The sequence below is a fragment of the Fusarium musae genome, chromosome 5 (genome assembly GCF_019915245.1).
Source record: "Fusarium musae strain F31 chromosome 5, whole genome shotgun sequence".
Lineage (NCBI taxonomy): Eukaryota > Fungi > Ascomycota > Sordariomycetes > Hypocreales > Nectriaceae > Fusarium > Fusarium musae.
The window spans coordinates 3489101-3503458 of NC_058391.1; the positions used below are offsets into that span (position 1 = coordinate 3489101).

At 49.3% G+C, this 14358-nt stretch overlaps 5 protein-coding genes and 1 non-coding gene across 6 annotated transcripts; 3 read left to right on the plus strand and 3 right to left on the minus strand.

Moving 5' to 3' along the window:
* Window positions 1–605: 605 nt before the first annotated feature.
* Window positions 606–2319, plus strand: J7337_007520 (uncharacterized protein; the record flags this gene model as incomplete). Its single annotated transcript, XM_044825169.1, has 3 exons — window positions 606–908; window positions 961–1837; window positions 1889–2319. 3 exons carry the CDS (start codon window positions 606–608, stop codon window positions 2317–2319), a joined length of 1611 nt encoding a protein of 536 aa, XP_044680826.1.
* Window positions 2320–2583: 264 nt separating this feature from the next.
* J7337_007521 (uncharacterized protein) lies at window positions 2584–4322 on the minus strand (the record flags this gene model as incomplete). Its single annotated transcript, XM_044825170.1, has 6 exons — window positions 2584–2724; window positions 2778–3371; window positions 3510–3806; window positions 3856–4044; window positions 4135–4250; window positions 4307–4322. 6 exons carry the CDS (start codon window positions 4320–4322, stop codon window positions 2584–2586), a joined length of 1353 nt encoding a protein of 450 aa, XP_044680827.1.
* A 1312-nt stretch (window positions 4323–5634) lies between these two features.
* On the plus strand, window positions 5635–7088 carry J7337_007522 (uncharacterized protein; the record flags this gene model as incomplete). Its single annotated transcript, XM_044825171.1, has 5 exons — window positions 5635–5944; window positions 5996–6225; window positions 6280–6391; window positions 6443–6724; window positions 6781–7088. 5 exons carry the CDS (start codon window positions 5635–5637, stop codon window positions 7086–7088), a joined length of 1242 nt encoding a protein of 413 aa, XP_044680828.1.
* A 335-nt stretch (window positions 7089–7423) lies between these two features.
* J7337_007523 (uncharacterized protein) lies at window positions 7424–9349 on the minus strand (the record flags this gene model as incomplete). The annotated part of the gene is made up of 9 exons (XM_044825172.1): window positions 7424–7601; window positions 7654–7756; window positions 7811–8094; window positions 8277–8453; window positions 8508–8591; window positions 8643–8806; window positions 8855–8979; window positions 9029–9106; window positions 9157–9349. 9 exons carry the CDS (start codon window positions 9347–9349, stop codon window positions 7424–7426), a joined length of 1386 nt encoding a protein of 461 aa, XP_044680829.1.
* Window positions 9350–10298: 949 nt separating this feature from the next.
* J7337_007524 lies at window positions 10299–10384 on the minus strand. The gene has a single exon. It is a non-coding gene; the product is annotated as a tRNA-Tyr (tRNA).
* Window positions 10385–11464: 1080 nt separating this feature from the next.
* On the plus strand, window positions 11465–12387 carry J7337_007525 (uncharacterized protein; the record flags this gene model as incomplete). Its single annotated transcript, XM_044825173.1, has 4 exons — window positions 11465–11656; window positions 11706–11810; window positions 11855–12197; window positions 12250–12387. Coding segments are annotated over 4 exons (778 nt in total), but the record flags the coding sequence as incomplete, so codon positions are not given.
* Between the last annotated feature and the right edge of the window lie 1971 nt (window positions 12388–14358).

Consider the following 14358-nt stretch of genomic DNA (forward strand, 5'->3'; position numbering starts at 1 on the left):
ATCAGATACGAAACATGTCAATGACTAGCTATTCTGTTCACTAATCTTGTCTCATTCCTTCTAGAACAAATGTATGCGACCAAACATCACCCGATTCAACTGAAACACCATCCTCAGGCATAATGACACCTTTTCGTGAAACTTAAACCCGCATGAACCTTATCGGCCTACCCATCAATTAACGTCTATAGAAATGGTGCAACATCAATATCCTACGTAATGAGCCGCACTGGACCCCTGACCAACAGCTACCAAGTACCAACAAATAGATGGCGAGACAATTCCAGGTGATTATTCGCCATCGTATCCACTGCATTCGCCCCCTAACGAGCCCAGAAGCCGACAAGTGGAGGTTAGACTTTTTCTCTCGCCGCTAGAAACTCCACATCAGCTGTCCCCAAGCCCCATATTCTTCCCCATTCTCACTACGCTCTAGGGGACACCGCGCGCTAGCAGTGAAAACTTCGAATTGCGCAATCGGAGCCTTGTAAGAAAAAGAAGAAAAAACTGGATAGTACCGAGATTAAATACAGAAACAAAAAGATCTGGTGTTCCTTGGCGGATGGGATATTTCTCCTCTCTCCACATTCTCTGCTGATATCAACATGACGTCTAATAAGGGTCTTGACGTTGATGCTATTCAGGCTGCTCCGCCCGTGGTGCAGAACCATGATACCGATGATGAGAAGCCTGTTCTCAACACGGGAGGTCATGGGCCTACGCAGCGAAGGCTGAAGGACTATCACATCACTTGGATTGGTCTTTGCAGTGGTATTGGTACGGGTTTGTTTATTGGAACTGGTTCGGCTTATGCCAGCGCTGGTCCTGCTGGCCTGCTTCTGGCGTACATCGTCGTTGGCGCCGTTCTTTGGTGTGTTATGCAGAGTATCTCTGAGCTAGCGACACTGGTAAGATCCCTCGGACAGCTTTCGTCGTGATGGTGCTGACCTGTAACTATAGTTTCCTACTGCTGGTTCATTCCCTCACTGGGCCACTCGTTTCATTGACCCTTCAGTCGGCTTCTCACTCGCCATCTCATACGGTTACTGCTACACCATCGCCATTGCCTCTGAATGCTCAGCCGCCGCCGTTCTCGTCAGCTACTGGACCGATCTCACTCCCGCCGTCGTCATCACCATCAGTCTGGTTCTCATCCTATGGATCAACTTGATGAGCGTCCGATTCTTCGGTGAGACTGAAGTCGTCACTGGTGGTATCAAGGTCCTCTGCTTCCTCGGTCTCGTCATTGTCGCGATTGTCATCACTGCTGGCGGTGGTCCCAATCACAAGTCCATTGGCTTCAAGTACTGGAACAACCCTGGTGCTTGGGTCGATTACAACGGCATCACTGGCTCAACTGGACATTTCCTCGGCTTTCTCTCTGCTTTCGTCAATGCTTCTTTCTCTTTCGTTGGTGTTGAGACCGTCGTCATCACCGCCGCTGAGTCCGTCAACCCTCACAAGGCTATTCCCAAGGCCGCCAACCGCGTCACTTACCGCATCGGTTTCTTCTACGTCCTTGGGGCTCTTCTCATTGGATTAATCGTCGATCCGCGCAATGCTGACCTAGTTTCTGGGTCTGGTAACGCTAAAAGTTCCCCATGGGTCATCGCCATCCAGACCGCTGGTATCAAGGTCCTCCCTTCCATCGTCAACGCCTGTATCCTGGTCTCTGCCTGGTCTGCTGGTAATTCTTACTGCTGGGTTGGCTCACGTATGATCCTCGCCATGACCACCGATCGACAGCTCCCTCAGTTCTTCGCCCGCACCACCAAGAATGGTGTTCCTTACGTAGCAGTTATCACTGCCTGGTTGTTTGGACCCTTGGCCTATCTGAGTAAGTCGATCTGCCATATTTATCTCTAAATGTCGCACTAACAATCAATAGGTCTTGGTTCTGGTGGCGCTGCTCAGGCTTTCTCTTGGCTTCTCAACCTCAGCACAGTCGCGGGCCTCATTGCATGGGGAACACTCTGCTTCTGCTACATCCGCTTCTATCGCGCCATGAAGGTGCAAGGCATCGACCGTAACACCCTCCCATGGAAGGCCCCTTGGCAACCCTACACTGCCTGGTTCGGAGGCATTGGCTCCATCGTCATCACGCTCGTTGCCGGATTCCCTGTCTTCCTCAAGGGCAACTGGAAGACCGCTGATTTCGTTGCTTCTTACGTTGGCATCCCAATCTTCATCGTTCCCATCATCGCCTGGAAGCTTTATTACCGCACCAAGGTTCTGCGAGCCCACGAAATCGACTTGTGGTCTGGTCGTTTATCCGACGATGCCATCTCAGCCCATGACACTGAGCGGGAGCATGTTTAATCGCTGTCCTCGCATATGACAAATCTTCAAAAACTCTTGCATGGAAGAATGTTTTAGGACCTTACTGCATCACATTTATAGACCATACTTAGAATTAATCACTTAGCATTGGAAGCGTATATAGAAAAGCGATATCAACCAAATAGAATTTGACTTTCTGGCTTGACCATCTTACGGGACTTCGTTACATGATGACCAGCGACTAGCATCTAATCGCTTATCTTGTTAATGCGCGCGCTGGTGAACGGCCAACCTAGCTTCAGCCTACTGCCAAATAATTCCATGATCCAAATCGACCTGCTCTGGCGTACTTGCAGTAGGACATAATATCACGATCCCATTATCTTTATCCTCTTGGCCTGGAATTGGATGATCAATATTAAGATCAGCCATCATCACTCGGACCTGAATGGTGTCAGCCAAAGCGCAAAGTCAGCACAATTAAAGTCGCAACTTACCTTTCCAGCAGTCTCTTGATCAACACCAGACGCTCTCAACGTCTGCGCTAGTCGAACAGCCAAAGACGCTGCAAACATGTTGTTCTTCCCTACTTCGACCATGACAGTCATGAGAGCTGTAAAATTCGCCTCGCTTTGAAGATCGCCAGTTGTGAGGAAGTCGGACAAGAAAAACGATGCCGCGATGAACGATGCAAACGAGACCAGCGGATTGCGGAACCTGGTATTCAGGTCCGTGACCAGCGCCACAGTGATCATTATTTGAACTGCCGATTCCATCACTCTCGCTTTCGTAGTAGGAAGCGCAGCCATATCCACCTGCGATCTTGTCAACGCAGATTGATGAATACATATCAGGGCCGTATGTAACTGAAGATTGATGAGCACAGCTTCAGGGCTTTCCATGTTCTCTGGGCACCGGAGATCTAACGGCAATGTCGCAAATGCATTTGTAACTGCTTCATCGAGTTGTTGCAGTTGGTGCCAGTCATTGTTGTCCTCATCTTCTTCGACGTTTCGGGAGAAGTTGAAGCACTCGTTGAAGAGATGGACTGCGACTACTCTGCAGGCGCTTGTAGAGAGCTCGTACATACCCTGTCCTAGGGCTTGTCTCAGAGTCAGCGTGGCTATTGGGGTATTTGATAGCAATGCATCGATAGATGATGGGAGTCGCGTTTGTATCTAGTTGGGTCAGGTGCTTGGATCCAAGGTTGGGGGATTGGCTATACTCACACTCCTCCAGTCCATCATGGTCGGCCATCCGCCTGTGCTGCTTGTAATACGATCAGTCGTGAAAATGACCCAGAAGGTCTTTCTGCGCTCTTCCTCCTCAGTGAAGTCCAGCGCGATCGGGAGTGTCAGGCCAGCTGCGTTTTTCCCATCTAGTCGGTGCAGCCCGAGGATTTGGGCTAACCGGATGGCTCTGGCGATACTCATTGATGCTCTTGAGAACCAGAGATGCTGCGCTTCGAAATGGCTTATGAGAACCCAAGCTTGGCAATGCGACAGGGATATCTGATCACTGTCGCTCTGATTTGGTCAATGTCATGCTGGAGAGATCGCTCCTAGGATAGCTTACCTTCATCTCATCGGCTTGAATGTACTGGCGGGCTCTCACATAAAATGCTTCAGCCATGTGCTTGTAGGTCGGCGATGCACTTGCTCCAGCGGCTAGGATGGCATACTGCAGGCACATTGGTGGCTGCATATGAGCGGGCCGGTAGAGTGATGCAATGTATCTCTCGCCATGGATCATGAAAGAGTCGGACTGAAGTTTGGTAAAGTATATGGATGTTCTGACACCTCAAATTAGTTCTTCAGCCTCATAGGTCATCCGTGAGGCTTACAGTTCATCCACTAAATGAGGAGGCGGCAGGCCCTCGAATCGGCCAGTGTCGACGAGTTCTGTGCTGGTACTGGATGGCTGCAATTCCGGTGGACTGCTCTGTGCTTCTAATCTAGCCTCCAAGTCTCCTACAAACACTGTCAATGACCTGAGTTTCAGTGAAGCTGTCTCCACTCCCACTTACGGATGCGACTCTGCATATCCCGAAGTCGCGGTCTGTTGGCGGGATTAATAACCGGCTTCTTCCTCGCCGAGGGATAATCGCAGACCTCGCCAATCTTGACGCATCGGCCACAGATTGGCAACACCCTATCACATTTCAACTTGCGCACTCTGCATCGCTGGCACGACCACGGCGACAGCGGGCCCAGGTCAGATTCGGAGCTTGAGGGCGCCTGTGGCGATTGGGAGTGAGATTGAGATTGAGATTGAGATTGAGAGGGTGACACGGACATGGTTTAGTGGCGTCGGCGGGGTACCTCTTGGCGAGCAGGACCTGATAACGAAGGCCTATAACAGGCGCTGAGCTATCGCTGCAAGATCGAGATGGGAGGTCGAGACTATGTTTTGTTTCGGGGGAAGGGATAGAGACTAAGGTTTGTTTGATCAGGATACTTTGCTCTCTGCTCTCTGCTCTCTGACTTCCATGAGCTGCGGGGAGAATGTCAGCATGCCTTCCTGTTTCGGGTTACTCTGGATTCCTACGATGATGTCTCTCTTATCTTATCTCCCAACGGCTATACGCTATGGTTCAGTCCATACTATAAGCTTAAGCCAACCTCAAAGTTCACCTCTACCTATAGATACATCATGAAAGATGTTACTAATTTTCACAGTCAATTAGTTTTGCCCCTCGCAACACGTTTACGAACTCTTAGTGCTCCCACCCACCACTTGGCCTCCCCTCGTTATCTCCATTCGTCAAGGTTCATCACCAAAGTCACTCTACTTCAATGCACCGTCTTAGAACAGTTAAAGCCCAATAAACACTGCGTCACGAATAAACTGGCGAGCAAAAGGTCTCGACTATAACCGTCCGTGCCCGCATCGGGACATCGCACATACTAGGACTTTAAGCATATCAAAAAAGCTTCTAGACTACCGAAGATCGTCATCACTTTCCTTTAGTAGTCACCAATCCCGATACATACTGTGCCCCGATTCGCTGGTTCCCCAGCGCGTAGAGATGATCAGGAACCTTTGCACTGCCGGCCAAACTAACATCACAGCGATAATGCACCAACCGACAGGGGTGCTGCCAAATCTAGCTGCCCCTTTGGGAAAGGCAAATGGGAGCTTCCGTGCCTGGGCTGTTGTATCACATATATCACCTACCTTTTTTGAAGCTATCGTCCGCATGGCATCATTCACAGAAGTTCTTCGAGATAGACGGTCTGCTGATCGGACTATAGTATCAAGATATCTCGTCTTGGCTAACTATAAATTTGAGGCCACGGCCGCTCTGTGAAGCCCATCACCCCGCACCTCAAATCATCCTTCTTCACTGACAAGATGCGGTCCTCTCTTCTCCTCGCTCTCCTCCCTCTGGCTATTGCCACGGCTGTTCCCAGCTCCAAGAAGGTTGACTACAACGGCTTCAAGAGCCTGCGTGTCACTCTTCCCAAGGGCGCCAAGAATGCTGTAGCCGAGATCAACAAGCTCTCTGCTACCATTCTCAACCCTGGTGCCAAGGAGGAGCTCGACATTGTTGTTTCTCCTGACAACATCGATGCCGTCACTAAGATTGCCTCCGACACCACTGTCCTCGTTGAGGATGTCGGTGCTGCTCTTGCTGAGGAGGAGACTTCTGAGATTTACGCTGGTGAGTATTCCAAGTAACGCATGAAACGCCAAGGAGCTAACATATACGCAGTCCCCAGTGAATCTTGGTTCACCGCCTATCACAGCTACGCTGATCACCTCCAGTTCCTGAAGGACCTCCAGTCTAGCTTCCCTAGCCAGTCCGAGATTGTGACTCTTGGCAACTCTTTCCAGGGTCGTGCTCTTACTGGTATTCACATCTGGGGTAGCGGTGGTAAGGGATCCAAGCCCGCCATTGTCTTCCACGGAACTGTCCACGCTCGCGAGTGGATTGCCACCATGGTAAGTTTGCTTCAACGGTAATTGTAATGTGAACAATAGCTAATGGTTGAGTAGACTGCCGAGTACATGGCCTACCAGCTCTTGACCAAGTACAGCAGCGACTCTGCTGTCAAGGCTATCGTCGACAAGTTCGACTTTTACATCACCCCCATTGTCAACCCTGATGGTAAGCCTCATTCATCCGACATTCCTCCAACTCGTCTAACCCAAATCACAGGTTTCGTCTACACCCAAACCACCAACCGTCTCTGGCGCAAGAACCGACAGACTGTCTCTGGAAACTCATGTGTTGGCCGTGACATCAACCGTAACTGGCCTTACAAGTGGGAGCTCACTGGTGGTGCCTCTACCAACCCTTGTGACGAGACCTACAAGGGACAAGCCGCTGGTGACAGCCCTGAGCTCAAGGCCATCAAGGGTCAAATTGACTCTCTTGCTGCTGGCAAGGGCATCACTTTCTACGTTGACTTCCACTCTTATGGACAGTACGTTCTCTGGCGTAAGTTCTCCCGCAATTCCCTAAGTTCTCTTGATCAATACTAATGATGTCTCCAGCCTACGGCTACGACTGCAGCTTCGTCGCCCCTGAGGAGGCCGCCCTCAAGACCGTCGGTACCCGCATCACCAACGCCATCCGCAGCAACTCTGGACAGACTTACACTGCTGGTAACTCTTGCCGCGCTCTGTATGCCACCACTGGCGACAGTCTCGACTACATCCAGGGTGTTGCTAAGGCTAAGTACTCCTACACCATCGAGCTCCGTGACCGCGGTACCTATGGCTTCAGCTTGCCCGCCAGCCAGATCCAGGCTACTGTCCGTGAGACTTGGGCTGGTATCGTTGCTGGTCTGACTGGTCTGTAAATTGCCAGCCAAGTTGATGTAGCGTTACATATTTATCAAGATGGATGGCCATGATGGGAAAGGGCAGATTGCTACCTGAAAAGGCTCAAGAAGACTTGCTGGCTTTATTGAAAGTACATATTACTCAAAATACATACATGATACTCAAACCATTGTTCCGTAATCCCCTCTATGGACTCGCAAGAGGAGACAATAAAACTGAGGACTCTTTCCCTAAAGATGAAAAGGCTGAGGCAAACTTAATATATCTTAGCAGAACTTTAGACCAGTTTAGTGTAGCACACTGATGCTTTCTTGCTCCCCAAGTACTGATAACAAGATTTTAACCTGCCTCGTTATTTCTTGGTGGAGCTTCCGTCGATGATCACGGCCTGGCCTTCGATGTCTGCGAACTTCTCTCCGAGTGCCGCCTGTTGCTCCGCAATTTCGTCCGCGGGGATCCTATCGGGTGTAGTGTTGACCAGCATGATCATGGGCAGAAGCGAGGCACCTAACAGGCCAAAGGTCACACAGCTGAACTATGTTAGCGCTCCTTCAAATTGTATGTGGAAGGTCAAATACTTACAATCCAACGAGCGGATCGCTCTTCGTCTGAGTGTTCATGCCATATGCGATAGCCTGGCCAATGGCCTCAAGACATCGGAACGCAGCTCCATTCCGGACGTTCTCTGAACAAGGCGTCAGTGTTATATGTCTTAGAGTACATGCTGTCTATATCTCACCTTGCGCATCGGTCGCGAACGATGACAGAAGCCAGTACATGTACGATTGGGACAGTGGTCCAGTAGTCTGCACAAAGAAATATGGCAAGAAGGAGGTAGCAAAGAGGCTGTCGTCCCAGTCGATAGCTCCTGGGTCGTTGCGATCAAATCGAGCTTGCATGATGATGGACCAGATGTAGACTCCAACGTTGAGAATGACAACAGTATAAAGGCCGATCTGGGCGCGACGACGTTGTGCCAGTTTCTTAGCATCTAGAATGAAGCCGAGACCAAAGCAGCCAACGCTGTGTCCACATCAGTACTGCCAGATTTACTCTCACGACTGACTTACATGCAGAAGAATGGTGAGATGAGCGATGAAAGTGCGCGGGCACGAACGGTAAAGTGGATCCCGAGATAGGTTGACCAGGAGCCGCTACATAAGCGTTAGATCCTAGTTCTCTTTTTCATATTGAGGAAATCGCACCTATAGAAGAAAGACCAGACCGCCCAGATCGACGACAGAATGATAAGTCGCGAGGTCATGGTCTTTGCGATGCGCTTAACCTCAAGCTTGGTAGAGAGGGTCTCGGTAGTAACGATCTTGGTACCATCCGATCGAATGACATGCTCAAAGGGGGTGATCATGAAGGCAAACGGCAGGCTACATGATCAAGTTAGAAACTTGTTGAAGATGACTGTACGCAATTCTACTCACGCTAGACACTCAATGATGAGAAAGGCAATGTAAGTGTCGGGAGTGACTCCACCACTAACACCTTTCTCATGGTTCTTCGACAGACTAAGGATAAAATGTGAGCAAACTTCATGACCAGATACCGAGCATACTTACTTAATCGCACCACCAACCAGCTGACCAAGGTTTCGCGACACAATCCAGAGTGCCAAGTATTTACCACGCGCTCCTGAAGGAGCAAGAGTCATGATAGCACCAGCTTCGGCGACATACCAACAGCCCGTACCGATGCCACCGATGGCGCCACTAAGGATGAGATACTATGAACTGTCAGCTATCTGGAGAGTCGTGCACGGAGGGGTACTGACCCATTGGTTGCCGAACTTGCTGTTGCAGTAGTATGCAGAGCCCTGGATGGGGAAGGACATAGAGCCAATCACCAAAGCCCATTTGACTCCGATTTTGTTCACGATGGGGCCTCCCATGAAGCAGGCTGGACATTTGTATTAGTGCTGTACCGATAACATCTGGTGAATACATACTAAAGGCAAGGGCAGCATATCGCAGGGCTGTCGAGATGTTGGAGACCTGAGGAGTTGCGAGACCACCGCCACCGAGGCCTGCAAGAATTCAGTAACTGTACGTTGAAGCTTCGACTGCAGTGACTAACCAGCAATGGCATCAGACATGGCAGGACCACAGAAAGCCTGAATGCTCAGAAGAATCATCTGGGTCAAACTGTGGTGCCATATATATTTCCACCTTGGGACATCTCTTGTTATGTTCATATCAGCAGCTCGTACCGAAGGCTGAGGTGATGGAGCCCTGCCAGAGGGAGAAACCATGGTTTTGTTGTCGGCCATTGTTACTGAGTTGAATTGCTGGAGGGAAGGAAGAAAGTCGGTCTTGAAGGCGACGAGTGACTGACTTATATATGCCGATCCCAGGACTGACAGTCCCCTCCTGCCGCTATCGCGGCTTCCCCACGGGGTAGGTCATTTTCCTCCGTCTGAGAACGCGACTGTGAAGGTCCAAGCGAAGACAATCAAGGTTTGTATCTTGAGCCAATCGGTGCTTGGCCGAGACTTGGTTATCCGACTTCGACGCGGGGTTGGTCCGCTTTTTTATCAGGTCTTTATCTCTTATCGGATAAGTCCCAGGTGTTGCGATAATAGGAGGGAAGGTCCAAGCGAAGGTTCAGGCGATAACATCATGACGAATATGATACTAAACACGAGTTGGAAAGATAAGTCACCCTAAGTTTTGGATGGTCTCTTCTCGATTACAGGACCCGGGTCAATGGGACGGACCTACGGAGTAATCTTCCTTGAATTGCCACTGACACCACTAGGTATCGATCCCAACTGAGGTAAGTTTGATGCCTCTTAGAACCGACAATTAAACGGGCAAGAATTTCCGCTTGGACTTTCCATGACATTATTATCAATGAGAAAGTGGGTTAAATAATGCTGCAGTTGTCTCTCAACGTAATTAAACCATCATCTAGCACAACATCGCGATCCATGGTTGTCGATTTAGGCTCCAGTTGAGCTTACCCTGGAGTTCGGTGGTGTGGGTCCAGGTGCCTCATCGCAAACAAAGCTGGTTAACTCGACCATGACCATGCAACCACCATTAGCGGCTTAACTGCTTGGTGCGGGTCGCACATGTACTCATGTTGCTGATATAACAGACCACTCAAACATACACAATATGCTTGCACCCTTGCTCACCCTGACAACGCAAAAAGTCAAGTCAAACAGCAAACCATGATTAACAAAGCATTTCTTTCGCTGAAAATGCAAAAATGAATCCCCGAAACCTGGATCGAACAAGTGACCTTTCGGTGTCAGATTAACAATTACAGCCGAACGCTCTTCCAGCTGAGCTATTCGGGGATGATCTCCGAATCCGGAGGAATAGCTATTGGTGCGGAGAGAGTCGCAAATTTTGACTCAAGTACCCGTCTCGCTCCCCTACCCCAGACAATGCTCAGACAGGGCTGATGCGATCAATCAACGCGTACAGAATCGTGGTCTCGACCCTACATCCCTCGCCCTCTTTTGTCGGACGCCTGAAGCCTGATTGGAGGCAATGCTCTATCTCACATGGCTCAACGCCAGCCATGTTATGCTGTTCGATGATTTCATACGCCACGCGACAGAGGGTTGTCGATTCGCCAGCCGCGACTGGGGGTAGTTTATCGTCCTTATCGTAATGCTGAACCGTAGAAAACATAGCAGACGCGATCTCATCAGTTGGTGCTACCTCAAGAAATCTTGCTACAGCATTTCTATCCGGATCCTGTTGCCTGGAACGCTCATCGAGGGTTGTGAGCGTCGGTTCACCACAGCCACTATTGGATGCCCCCAGCCCGACTGGAAGCTCGCCTTGCTCAGAGAAGAACAAGGGCCGGTTCGCAGTAATAAAAGATTCAAGCTCATGGATGCGCGCCTGTGCGGCTTGCAACTCTTGCTGCGTCGCGTTCAACTGAGCCTCAAGAGACTCAGTTCGGGCTTTGACACGTGCACGATGACGACGTTGATTGTCGCGCACCCGAGTGGGGTTGGGGTTCAGCGTCCATTTTGTCACGTTTGGGGTTCTGTCTGTGGATTTCATGATACAGACCAGTGAGTGTATTATGGAATGAATTTGAATGATCGCAGAGGTGGCGGGCGGGTCATGGTAGTGACAAATCGTTTTATTGCCCCAGGTGGTTAAAAACCGTGACATATCGAGGAATTTCCTCTTCTGGCATGATTCTTTACGTCTTTGGTATCCCTAATTGGTTCAATTCTGCTGAATCATCAAACTTCCTGTGCATGCCAACATTTCAGCTGGATTCTGGGAGTGTGCTGACCTAGGCACTTTAAAAATGCAGGCTTGACCTTCTCTTCTCATACTGAAATATTTCCCTAGTTCCCCAAGCCTCGCTTCCTCAATATCTAGGATCTCCTTTCACCAAAAGACTGGCTGCCATGAAAAGTCAAGATATTTATACCAGAGTTGGCGAGCGATACGGAAGTGCAGCGAAGGGGTCCAATGCAGCATACAGCACTAATGTCGCGAAAGCCTTTGGGTATTCGAACGAGGACCTCGACTCCATCCCCAAAGATGCTAACCTGGGACTGAGCTGTGGCACGCCTTTGGCGATTGCTTCACTCAAGGAAGTAGGTCCCGTGTTTACCGTATTGCAAAAGACAGAAATGACGTTTCTAGGGCGAGACCGTTATCGACCTGGGAAGCGGTGCTGGATTAGATGTCTTCCTCTCCTCCAGCAAAGTCGGGATGACTGGCAAGGCTATCGGTGTTGATATGAACGAGGTGAGTAGCACGATTTGTCAAGCATCATTTTTGACCTGGAGTAGAACATGCTCGCCAAAGCCAGGAAGCTCAAGGCAGATCGATCTATGGAAAACGTTGAATTTATTGAGTCTCGCATCACCGACATAGCTCTGGAAGACAATATCGCCGATTGCATCATATCCAACTGTGTGGTCAATCTGATACCTCATGATGAGAAACAAAAAGCATTCAATGAAATGCACCGTCTCCTGAAGCCTGGAGGACGAGTCGCTATATCCGATATCTTGGCGAAGAAGCCATTTTCCGATGGTATCAGAAACAGCATGGCACTTTACGTCGGATGTATTGCTGGAGCAAGCCAAGTCGAGGAGTATGAAGAGTACCTGAAACTTGCAGGCTTCACTGGTCAGTATTTCTGCGCGTCTAAGGAGTGTTAGCTGATCTGATGAACCTGTAGATATTCTCATCATTGATACGAAGAGTGACCTGAATGTATACCTTGATGCGTCATCTGGTGCTGCAGCAGGCGGATGCTGCTCTGCCCCAGAGAACATGGCTGATGATCTCGAGGGACAAGATCTCAATGAATGGGCCGGTATGTAAGATCTAAGAATCAATATGATACAACGCTGACATAGAAGTTGGAGGATCATTCAAGATCTATGCTATGAAGCAGAAATCTTGATCAGGAGGCAAAGCCTGCAGGCCATGGAAGACCACCACAAAAACCCAAAGTCTGTAGGACGTCTGGAGGGTTGCAATATTGTTATTGAAAGTCATCTTCATCATTGAGTTGCTGGCGGGATCCATCCCATCTCCTCTGAAAGCCTCAGAACCCAAGATTTATGCTCTTCATCAAGGTGCATGTGAATCTTTCTCATCATACAATCCGCCCACCCTTTCAGCCACCACTGTGTCTCCGCCCTCTTGACCATAAGACAAAAGTGAGCCAGCACCGCCCAAGCCTCCTGGTCCCGTGCTTTGACAAGAGGTAAAAAACCATCGATACCCGCGTATAGCCAAAAGAACAAGTCAGTACTCTCCCAGTTCGGAGTGTAACATGCTGCAGACCGAAAGCTGTCAATCCTCTCGGTCAAAACACTCAATTTCTCGCTTTCTGGAACACAGCTTCGTATCCTCTCTTCTAGATGGCATAGTAATTCATCCCTTCGGTCGTAGGAGGGATGAAAGACACTGTGTAACGCCCATCTTTGACGGCTGAATGCGAACAATGCTGACAAACAGCTCTCAGAACACTCTTGTTCGAAGGTCATTTGGAGCTTAGCTGTACCTTGTATGAGATATATCCAATCTTCAAAGTCGCCCTCGCCTGCTGGTATCCCATCTTGATGCGACCGTTTTGGCGTAGCCATTGCTGTTCACCATTAGTATACAAAGTTGGGCCGAATGCCATTGGAGATATTACTCGTAACAATAGTGAGGGAAGAAAATATGAACAGCCCATCGGCAGTCTCAGGACGTAACTCTTTCAGAAGTCCCATTGCTTGCTGCGAAGATTCCTGATGCAGTGTCAGGGCTGTTGCAAGATGTTCATGCCGCTGGTCAGGCCTGTGATAAGCAAGGTGCAGTGCTGCCAGCGCAAGTATCTCGCCCATCAAGTAGCTGTTATGTATCGCTAACCGCGGAACAGTTATCCTCCAAAAGTCCTGCAACGCCGGAAATATTGACAGAGTTGAGTAGGTTGATGTGGTGTATGTGTGAAATAATTCAAGATCTCTGAGGTTGATACCACCAGTGCTGCTTATCGCTGGTTTAGGAGACCCTGATCTCCTGACATACGTCTTCTTCGGCGGAGGTGGTAAATACTTGCATTCTTCTTGCAATCTACTGCAATTGAAGCACGCAGGCCGCTGCTCATCGCACTACTACCATGTCAGAATAGGTATGGTGATGTTGATTGTGAAGTCAAATACTGACTTTGACCTTTCTCCTCTTGCATTGCTGGCAACCTTTGCGTGACTTTGTATGCGAGACCCTTGTTGGTCTCCTTGAAATCTGCGACCTGTCAATCGGAGAGGCCTCCTCTGTATGCACAGAGGATGCAGGACTGTTAAGAAACCTCGTGTTTTCCATCGTTGATGAACGAGAAGCTGCTAGCTTTGTCGGCACTAAATTCTTGAAGTCTTGTTGCATTGCAGCGTGTGGCTATATAACGGAGTGGACTCCAGGGGTTTGTTATCAAGATCGAGTCAAGGGACCCGAAAGCTCATCCCATAACCCCATATCTCGACCATGCTAAGTGGCAGCAAAAGTCCTCAAGTGGCTTGCGAGATATTTAGGGGGGAGGTTCCTTTCTAGGGGAGGAAAGAAAATTCGGGGCTTTGATCTTAAGTGACAAAAAGACTTAGGTAACTTGGTATAAATTTAGGATACGTTTAGGATACCTTTTTGTAGAGTTTATTTTATCATCCTAAGCTTAGGTCTGATGTTTTATTGCTCCCCAAGGGCCCTCCACTTTTTCTAAACCGGCTATCATTATGAGAGCGAAGTTAAACGATGGTTAAACGAGCATGGCACAGACCGCGTCAAAACACAAGATCGAAGT